The 10,568-nt window shown below is 43.1% G+C and overlaps 1 protein-coding gene across 1 annotated transcript in view; it reads left to right on the top strand.

Moving 5' to 3' along the window:
- Positions 1 to 458: 458 nt before the first annotated feature.
- The window catches only part of LOC140480492 (interleukin-12 subunit beta-like), a 31,126-nt gene continuing 21,016 nt past the window's right edge, over positions 459 to 10,568 (top strand). The window contains exon 1 of the mRNA XM_072575422.1: positions 459 to 533. Within this exon, the coding sequence (XP_072431523.1) occupies positions 459 to 533 (75 nt within the window). The remainder of the gene's footprint in view (positions 534 to 10,568) is intronic.

The following is a 10,568-nucleotide window of genomic DNA, read 5'->3' as shown; positions in this document are numbered from 1 at the left end:
GGGGGCAGAAGTAGATGCGGCGACGGCAACTCCAGAGGCGAAGGTGGCTGCGGCGACAGCAGAAACGATGTTGTTCCCGGTGGCTGTGGACTCCACAGAGGCCATGAATCTGTCGGCGATGGTCTTCTTGGCGATCATGGAGACGGTTGTCTGGGCGGCAATCCCGGAGGCTGCATGGTCGGTGGGGGCGGAAGTGACGTCATGGCCCTCTCCGGCCTATCACCCTCACCTTAACCTCCTTCCACCTATCACATTCCCAACGCCCCTCCCCCAAGCTCCTCCTCCCTACCTTTTATCTTAGCCTGCTTGGCACACCCTCCTCATTCCTGAAGAAGGGCTTATGCCCGAAACTCATGCTCCTTGGATGCTGCCTGACCTGCTGCGCTTTTCCAGCAACACATTTTTCAGCTCCCCCACCACAGGGAAAAGATCTTGTCTATTCACCCTATCACAGGAACATGGATAAGACTCCTATGAACTACCAGCTGCTCAAACCGAGAGCACTGTTTGAGGGGGAGACATTGCTGGTGAAGGTAACTGACTGTGGAAATAGTAGGTTCATCATGAGGCTGTTGTGTGTGTGTGTCCAATGGACATATCTCTGACAAAATTTGAACCAACGGTGATACTCAGTAAAAAAAACTCCCAATAATAGCAATTCCTAGTCAATGGCCGAGTGGTACGATTGTGAGACTGTTAATGCAGAGACCCAGGTAACATCCTGGGTTTGAACCCTACCGTGGTAGATGGAGGAATTTGAACTCAGTAAAGTCTGGAAGTAAGAGTCTAATGGTGACCATGAATTGATTGTAGATTCATGGTCATCATTAGTGATGATTGTTGGGAAAATTCATCTGATTCACTCATGTCCCTTTAAGGAAGGAGACTGCCAATATTTACCTGGTCTAACCTAAGCGTGACTCAAGACTGACAACTAGCTGTCCTCTGGGCAATAAATGTTGACTTTGACGAAGACGCCCTAATCCTGTGATTGAACAAAGAAGAAATTTCCAGAAGGCTGTCATGTTCATGATGAAGGTGACTTGAAATATGGCTGAGATAAGGGTTCAGGATCTAGCCAGGATGATTATGTAAAGAAAATGGTCTTCATGTCTCGGATATGATCACAGCTCATCAATGGTACACTTGGATATCAAGGTAGATCACTGTATTTGAGGAGAAATTGACCCGAAATTGAATCAGTTGTTGATACTACATGTGGCCATTCAATTGAACAATATTTATATTGAGGCAAGTAAGTTTTTTTTAAAAAGGATAATAATTGGACAGAATAATACTGTAAACCTTGCAGTATTTGAGGTATAAATATTTTGCCTGTTTATCGAGAGTGCAGATTCATAAAGTGTTGGTTAAAACAAAGTTCTTACCTTCATCCCCACCAAGATAGTTGGGTTTTTCCTGTTTTCATGGGATTGTCCCTGAAAAGAGTCAAAGGTATTGGAATCTCTTTAAGGCTGGTACAAAATTGAATGCTCAACCAGCACTCTGTACTATGCACTATCTTGCTTTCTAACACTGCCTGCCTTCTGTTAATGAACACTGTTCAATGGAACACATGCCGTCGTTTATCCCACCCCTGCTTTTGTAATACCACTAAATCAAAATGTATTAAGAGCCTGGTGCTGTTATGATGGAATGGATGACTTCTGAGATAATTCTGTGTGACCTTGTCCCTCAGAGGCTGGAAGACGCGACCCCTGCTGATCCTTCCGGTGCAGTGCTGAGAGAGTGCTGCATTGTCAGAGAAGCCATTTTTCAAACGAGCCCCTCAAGTGACTGTAAAATATCCCACGGCACTATTTCAAAAGGAAAAGGTGACTTCACCCTACTATGCCAATAAGAAAAAAAATGAAGATTATCAGGCCAGTACCGTATTACTGCTTGTGGGAGCTTGGTGTGAGGAAATCGGCTGCTGAGTTTCTTCCACTGTCATTGTCACTGTCACTACACTTTATAAGTGCCTCATAGATTGTCAAGTGCTTTGGAACTTCCCGAGGCTGTACTTTTATAATTGCAAACGGTCTTTTTCTGCCCTTACCATCATTAATCAATGCAATGGTTAAAAATAACAGAATAGAGAGGCATTTCCAATTATTGGGTGTGTGAATGCAATTATACTGGGACGTGAGATTTAAACAATACAAACGTGGGGCATTCCTGCCTTTAATTGGTGGTGTGCCATTGAGGAACCAGAATTGGCCTCAGTATCTTTCAGCTGGCAGAGGGAGAAGTATCACCATCTAGTGGCAGGAGCTGGAAATTACACGTCTGAATGATAGCAAGAGTCAGGACTGGGTTGTCGTTTGATGGTTGCTATGGGTGATTTGCTTGCTGGCCCCCATTTGCAATCCTCACCCATGATAGTCAGCTACTTACAAAGCCGCAGACTATTGGCAGCGCAGAGGCAGCTCTACTGGGCCATTGATTTGTGCCCCCTCCTAGTTCTCTTCGTCTCACCCTGTCAACATACCCTTTTATTTTGTTTCCCCCTTGTGTGCACATACAGCATCCTTGTGAATGCGTCTACACGATTCACCCCAACCATGCTGAGAAGTTTTCTGCATCCTGAGCTCCCATGAGGAACAATAGATCTTGTCCAGTTTCTATAAAGTCAGTGTCACACATTCCTGGAGCACGTGTAACATGTTCTTCAGGGTAGAGAGGGTGCTCGGGAAATTTATACATGTGTAGAATGGGCGAGGACCAGCAGAACACCGTTCCATTGAAATGTTAGTGGCATGTCTTCCAGAACTATTTCCCAGTTGGAGAGAGGGGATTTTAATGACTATCTGCTGGGCTCATGGAAGGAAGCATGTTTGAGCAGAAATATGGCTAGGTACAAGGACTGTTGGAGATGGGCAAAGACAGAGAGAGAGAGAGAGAGAGATGGCTGGCATGGCCTTTCGAGAGGCTAAGCCTGTCCAGTTATGGCCTTAGCTCAGCCCTCAGGATGTGGTATCACAGCCAGTGGTCTAATGAGGTGGGATTGACGTTGCACCAACTCTGCCTTAGGTTCCCTGACAGGACAGACTGCCAGGAACCTCAAGGCAAAAAAGCTCCCTTCACTGAACCAGCTGCGTACCTTCAACATCCCCACCCCGCCCTGTGCCGCTCCATCCCCCAAACCTGATTCCCAGAAATTTGCTACTTTTCCGATTCCAATGCCAGCTGATCACGTGGGAGTCCTCAGGGAACTGACTGATTAGTTAGAGCATTGACTCATTAACTGCAGTGTGGCCCATGTCCATATATAACAGGAAATGAGAAGATCTAAAAGGTGTGGGATGCATTCCCACCAACAAACAAAGTACACTCACATGTCATCAGGTCCAGGCTACTTTCAAACTCCAGTCTACAATCTGTCAATCCATGGTTTCTGTACAATCACACTTACCAATTAGGGCAGAAGGTTTGTGCAGTCAAGCCCCACTCCAGAGACTGTGAGGACAACATTTAGGCTAAAATTTTGCATGCAGTCCTGAGGGAGCACTGTCCTATCAAAATGACTTATGAACTTTTACCTTTATTTTTCCACTTAATATCAGGAAGACAATAATGTTAACTTTTACCCTTATTTCTTCATTTTACTTCTTATGCCAAGAACAGAGGTAATGCCTTATTTTTAACTTTGTTTCTCCATGTTATTACTTGTTTTGTACCTAGGTACCTTCATATCTAAGATGGCACCGTGCGTAATGACATTGTGTGCTTTCCACTGTACTCTTGTACTTCTGTACTTGAATATACGTGACGATAAAGCTTAAAATCAAATCAGAGGGACCCAACCCGCCTTTTATCCCAAGCATAATTTGCAATTATTTTGCTCTCTCTTCCCATCTTCCCCATTCCCTTCCACCACCACCAACCACGCCCCCCCCCCCCCCCCCCCCACCCCCCCCCCACCCGACCACCCCAATGCTTCCAGTGGAGGGCCTGAATCACCATCCACTTGCTAAGCATCCTGCCAGCTGATTTACTTGTGCTGCCATTTTCCCACACTCTGAAAGCAGCCTGAGGTGGGAAATATCAAGAGGCGGCTGTTCATTGATTCTACACCCGAGTGCAAAGAATCGACAAAGACAGAAGACTCAAGGGGCTATTGCGGTGTGACAGCATTGAGAAATTGGACACCAAGCTGGTATTTTCAAATGGAAAACCATTTCTTCTCATGGTGGTGCCCGTGGGTGGGGGAAGAGCATGAACGACAGGAAGGAACTTGCATTCATTTCTCATTGGCTTTTGCTAATGCCTATGTGTCGAATCATTGAGCAATGGAAGTCATTATTAACCTGGCTGAGGGGTTTCCAATTTTTTTTTCTCTCAGTTGTGAGTATTCCTAGAAATGGAAGAATTTTTTTTGTGTCATCAGCAACCTCCTAGCCTGGATTCACGTAAACCATTTTTGGTATGAGGAGGCGTAATCACGTATAAAACATCATCTCCTGTCAATACATTGCTGCTGAATATCACCAAAGCAGGCTTGACTTCAACAAGGGTAGACAAAAAGCAGTAAGGGTAGGTTAAACGATGCTTTGACTTTGGCAGTATCTGGTGTACATGTTTGTGTTAAATGTATCTCAATTTATTTTTAGTGTGTTTACATTTTTAAGTATATGTTATTGCATTTTTTGTCTGTTTGTAGTCACAGTCTTTGAAGTTCTTTGAATTTATATTTGTTTTTGATGCAGTTGCAAAATAACAGAAAAGTAATTGCCTTAAATTTGCAGTTTTGTTTGATAGACATCAACAAGATCTCCAAATCTAATAAGATAGGATCATCTGGCGTGCATAACTGTTTGTTGCATGGGCAAAATTATTGATAGTTCTAACAGTTCTATAATTAATGTGAATGACAGATCAATGACAGTTTCTGGTTGATTTCTGAATTCAATATCTTATATATTTACCTATACCACAGACTGAATCGATCGCTTGGAAAATTGCTGCAGTTTTTTTTTGTCTGTTACTTGCCCAGAAGTTTTAAACTGTTGTTAAAGTTCTAGGATGGAGGTCTCATGGAGTAGTGTGGTAGAAACACTGTCCTCTCGGATGATCTGGGTTTGAGACCCGCTCTAGGGCTTGATGGCATGTTCTCAATGTGACCAAATAGGTTGATTGTATCCTTTGATCATGCCTATGTCCAAGCAGCAGGATTGGGAGAGACTGCCTGATGTTCTCCAAACTACAGCCTCCAACAGGGGTCCCCAGTTTGTCCGAGGAGAAACAAACCCTTGAGAACAGACATAAGCTGCTACATCTGCCTCACCACCTGTAGACATAAGTATCTTCTAAGGTGAAGTCCAAAGCTGTAGTCATCTTCATTGCTGAATGATCAAGAGTAAAATAGGAGTTGGACAACTTGATTGTTGAACTTAGTCCTTTAGCATTAAAAAAGCCTGGCAGGAAATCTCTGATCTGCATAGGGAAAGTTAAATCTGTGCACACAGATACGCTATATTTTTGTCCTGAGCAGAATGATTTGGATCCACTGTTAGCAATCAGAGCACAAGACCACTGAAGGCATTCGTTATCCTTTTCCTGCATGTGTTATTTTAATCGAGACTTAGTGAACGGTAAGATTTATTAAAATACGTTCCAGTAATTGTTGTCTTAAGGAGTTCAACCCACCCTTCAATAAAGCCAACAGTGTTAGTTAAGCTGCAATTCTTAACTAACTTATTTCAAAGAAAATAATTGAAAAGCTTGAGAAGTTTAAGCAATTAGTTCATGAATTCTTAATAAACAGTCAATCTTGTTTAGTTCTTCCAGAAGTTTGTATTTAGTTTGAATATGAAACTATTATCTTCCTTTTGCCAGATACAACTGCTTCTTGCTTTGTTGTTTAGTTTTTTTAATCTTCTAATTATTCATGTTTCAATATCCTCTCACCTTCACTCTATCTCTTTACCTCTCTCGCTCTTTCCATTCCCACTTCCCTCCTTCGATTAGCCATGCTCTTTCTGAAAGTTTGATTACTCTTCTGAGTTATTTGCTTTAACATTCCCCCTTTGATTTCATTTTTCTCGTTGCTTTTGGTCAACTCCATTTCTTTAAAAAAATGTGTTTTTAAATGATTTCGCTCCAAATGGGATCAGAGTTATAAAGTGGCTGTACTGCTTCCCCTGACTTAGAAGGCTCCATGAGATCAAGTTTCACTCTGGAACCTTGAGCTCAAAGATCTTGAGTGATTCTTCAGTGTGTACGGTGTAAGGAACAGTCAGTGGCTCCAACTCGCTGTTGAGAAGATGTTGTGACTAGTGGCTGCAAAAGATTTCATTCAGCATCACCCAAAACACCTTAGGGAAATTCTCCCCAAACCCTGGGCCAATCTCTTAGTCAAAAAGAAACATTGATGTTGTCATTTGTTGACCCCATTTATGACCTTTTGCAAATTGCCCAGCAGGCAATTTGCGACAACAGTGACTACTCTTTGAAAATACTTCATTGTCTGTGGAGTGCTAAGGCACATTCTGAGGCCACAAAAGGTGTGACGTAAATGCAAGAAACAAGAACAGAAATTACTGGTGAAACTCAGCAGGTCTGGCAGCATCTGTGGGGAGAAAGCTGAGTTCATGTCTTGGGCCTGGTGACCCTTCACTAGAATGATGCTGTCTCTGATGAAGAGATACTGGACTTTAAACGTTTACTCTGCTTTCTTGCCATCGACGCTGCCAGACCTGCTGAGTTTCCCCAGCAATTTCTGTTCTTGTTTTAGACCTCCGCAGTTCTATGTTTTATTACAATGTAAATACAAGTTGTTTACTTTGCAGTAGTCTTTTTCTCACTCTCCATGTTTAATGCTTTGCTTCCTCCAGTCCCCGTGTTTTTTTTAAATCTCGAATAAGGGGATGTCCATTACAAACAGGAATGAGGATGCACTTTTTCTCTGTGAATTTTCAGAATTCCCTCTCTCAAAAGTGGACGCAGACCCTTTAAATATTTTTAAGACAGAGGTGGATAGATTCTTGATTACCGAGGGGATGAAAGATTAAATTGGGGGCATGCAGGAATTTGGAGTTGAGGTTAAAATCAGATCAGCCGTGGCCTTATTGAATGGCAGAGCAGGGTTGAAGGGCTGAATGATATCCTCTTCTTCCTTTATTGTATGCTCCTGTGATAATAAAAGCATCATGAGATCCACTTTGGGTGTGTCAAATCTGTTGATACAAAGCATACGGCTGTAGGAACATTGAATGCAATTCATGGCCTTTTTTCGACAAAAATGGTCAACATTGGGGGAGGGAAGTTCTGTTCTCTTTGAGTTTGGTTGCAAAAACCAAATCATGAAGGTTGGCATTTCCTGATGAAGGGCCTTTGCCCGAAATGTCAATTTTCCTGCTCCTCGGATGCTGCCTGACCTGCTGTGCTTTTCCAGCACCTCTCTAATCTAGAATCTGGTTTCCAGCATCAGCAGTCCTTGTTCTTACCAAATTGATTTCCTGATGAAGGGCTTATACCCGAAATGTCGACTCTTCTGCTCCTCAGATGCTGCCTGAACTGCTGTGCTTTTCCAGCACCCCATGGGCGGCACGGTGGCACAGTGGTTGCCACTGCTGCCAGAGATCCGGGTTCAATTCCCGCCTCAGGCGACTGACTGTGTGGAGTTTGCACATTCTCCCCGTGTCTGCGTGGGTTTCCTCCGGGTGCTCCGGTTTCCTCCCACAGTCCAAAGATGTGCAGGTCAGGTGAATTGGCCATGCTAAATTGCCCGTAGTGTTAGGTAAGGGGTAAATGTAGGGGTATGGGTGGGTTACGCTTCGGCGCGGCGGTGTGGACTTGTTGGGCCGAAGGGCCTGTTTCCACACTGTAAGTAATCTAATCTAAACTAATCACTCTCGAGTCTGATCTCCAGCATCTACAGTCCTCACTTTCTCCAGGTTGACATTTCTCCCAAGTATTGTTCGCATTGATTAGAGGCAGGGGAGAGCAAAGGAGCTCTGTCATTTAAAATAATAGTTTCATATTCAAACTAAATACAAACTTCTGGAAGAAGAACTAAACAAGATGGACTGTTTATTAAGAAGTTATTTGACCGGCTGTGCTTTTCCAGCCCCACTCTAATCTAGACTCTGATTTCCAGCATCTGCAGTCCTCACTTTTGCACTGTTTATTTAAGAATCCATGAACTCATTACTTAATTGGGAATTAGGAAATTAAGGAATTAGGTTTTATTGTACTGTGTACTCAGTACAGGGATACAGGAGTACAATAAAAAGTATACAATGTTTCTATTCCTGGTGCCATCTTAGATACAAGGTACCTAGGTACAAAATCTTAGGTACAAGTAGAAAATTAAAGAAGTGAATTTAAAAGTTCAACATTACAGTTCTTCTCAGAGTAAAGTAGTAAATAAAGAAATTGTGACACTATTGCGGGAGAGGTACAGCACTCAATTTACTTAGTAAGGTACCTCAAACAGCAATGTTTGTATTTACTTTCTGATTTGACTTGATTAATTTATTGTCAAGTGTATTTTGTTACTAAATATAGTGAAAAGTGTTGTATAGTGTCATCATCCCCCTGTGCGGTCTTAAAACACGGAAAATTAAAACGAGATATAGAATATAAAGGCAGAAAAATGAAGAAATAAAGACTTTGCAGTCCTTCTTGTTAAGTGCTCAGCCACGGGCCAAGAACCTGGTGGACAGGCACCAGTCCCCTTCACTGCAGCCCTGGAACACAAGCTGCTTGATCTTCAGTACCACCACACCTCCACCAACTCCCTCATCACTCTGAGTCCTCGCTGGAGGCCTAGGTAATGTTCTTTATAGAGATGACGACTGATTACAGTCGGTTCTGATGTATTGCAATATGTTCGTTCTCGTACGATCTCGCGTTATAAGAAAATCACGCAAAACCCACGCCATTTAAACTAATGGGGTTTGGAATCGTGTTATAGCCAGTACAAGTAAGGAAAGTTCACGTTCTACAAATAATGGCCTAAATTCTTCAATCTCATTGAAGCCAATTCATGTTGAAGAAACGCCTGTTATTGCAGAACCGACTGTATACACATTATTCAGCTCATCAGGACTCCCCCTTCAAAACAGCACCATGCTGTCTCCAACATGCCTAAGTTCAATGTCTCATCTGAAAGACAGCACCTCTGATAGTGCAACACTCCCTGAGCAATGGAGCAGATGGCGATATAGATCAGATTTGAGAGGGCGTTGTTGAAAAAGCACAGCAGGTCAGGCAGCATCCGAGGTGCAGGAAAATCAACGTTTGGGGCTGCAGCCCTTCATCAGGAATGGATGCTACCTGTTGTGTGGTGATCCAGGATGCCAGGTCGCGGTTTTAGGGTAAACTGCGGCATCAGAAATGAGGAGGAATCAGTTCTTTCAAAGGATCATCAATCTGTGGAATTCATTATCCCAGAGTGTAGTGGACTCCAGGACAATGAATAAATATATGGAGGAAATATTATGAGGAATGTGCAGGAAAATGGAGTTAAGGCTAACCTGGGATCAGCCATGATTGCATTGAATGGCAGAGCAGGCTAAAGGGCTGAATTGTCTGCTTCTGCTCCTAGGTCTTAAGTGAAACTTTCTCTAGCCCCAGGTGAGCCTTGAACCCATGACCCTCTGATCTGGAGATGAAGGATTCACCACTTACTCCTACTGCCTAAACTCAAGACTGGGGACCCAATCGCAGCAGCTTAATGGCAGGGTACATTAGCATCTAATTGGTAGGAGTAAAAGACTGAAAGTGTAGAGGCAGATTCTCTGATGGGATAGTTCCTGAATGGGGGAAGTGGAGTGGGATGCTGGTACCTTGGGTTTTCTTGGTTAGGTACTGTGGATGGGAGAGCTCAGTGGGTTGAGTTGGTTTAATTGTAATTGTTTCTAGATGGGTGATTGCTAACAATTGATTGGAGGCTAGAGTAGTGTCTTTTTTGAGTAAGGAGAGTCCCTGATTTATGAGCACCGGACTAATAAACTCATGTACTTGCAAACATGATCTCATACAGGGATATAATTTCAATCATCTGATAGATGAGCATTCCCTGTACTGACAAATGGGTCCTTTCCATTAAGGTGTGTTGCATTCTCACTTGCGCACAGATTGAATTTTAAATAGATTAAGAACAAGACCCATTTGGATTGCTTGCAATTGTATATGATATCTCACGGGTGGGTAGCGAGCTCAGTCTTGTTGCAGCTACAGCTCAACTGCTTCTTCCTGAGTTCTCAGGGTCACAGGTTCTGTGAATAGATTATCATTGCTGTTCCTGGGACCTGGCCATGTATAAATTGACATCTGGGTTTCAATGCAGCTTCACTTCAGAAACGTTTCATTGTCTATAAAGAACCTTGCATTGTTGCTGCGCTATACAAATGCAAGTTTTCCGATCCTTATGGTTTGCTAAAAGCATGCTGACTGGAGAATTGCTCTTGGCTGCACTCTATTTTGGACATTGTGCTGTATGTAATCCAGGTACATGCTGAGTGCACTGGCACAGTACTGCATTGGTCTGCAGCACCACTGTCACACACACTGTTGCATAACTTGCATAACTGCGTGCATCATCACCGTGGATGCTTGGA

This window comes from Chiloscyllium punctatum, chromosome 1, assembly GCF_047496795.1.
Source record: "Chiloscyllium punctatum isolate Juve2018m chromosome 1, sChiPun1.3, whole genome shotgun sequence".
In the NCBI taxonomy this organism is placed as follows: Eukaryota; Metazoa; Chordata; class Chondrichthyes; order Orectolobiformes; family Hemiscylliidae; genus Chiloscyllium; species Chiloscyllium punctatum.
The sequence above is the reverse complement of the archived record's forward strand: the minus strand, read 5'-3'. Positions and strand labels throughout refer to the sequence as shown.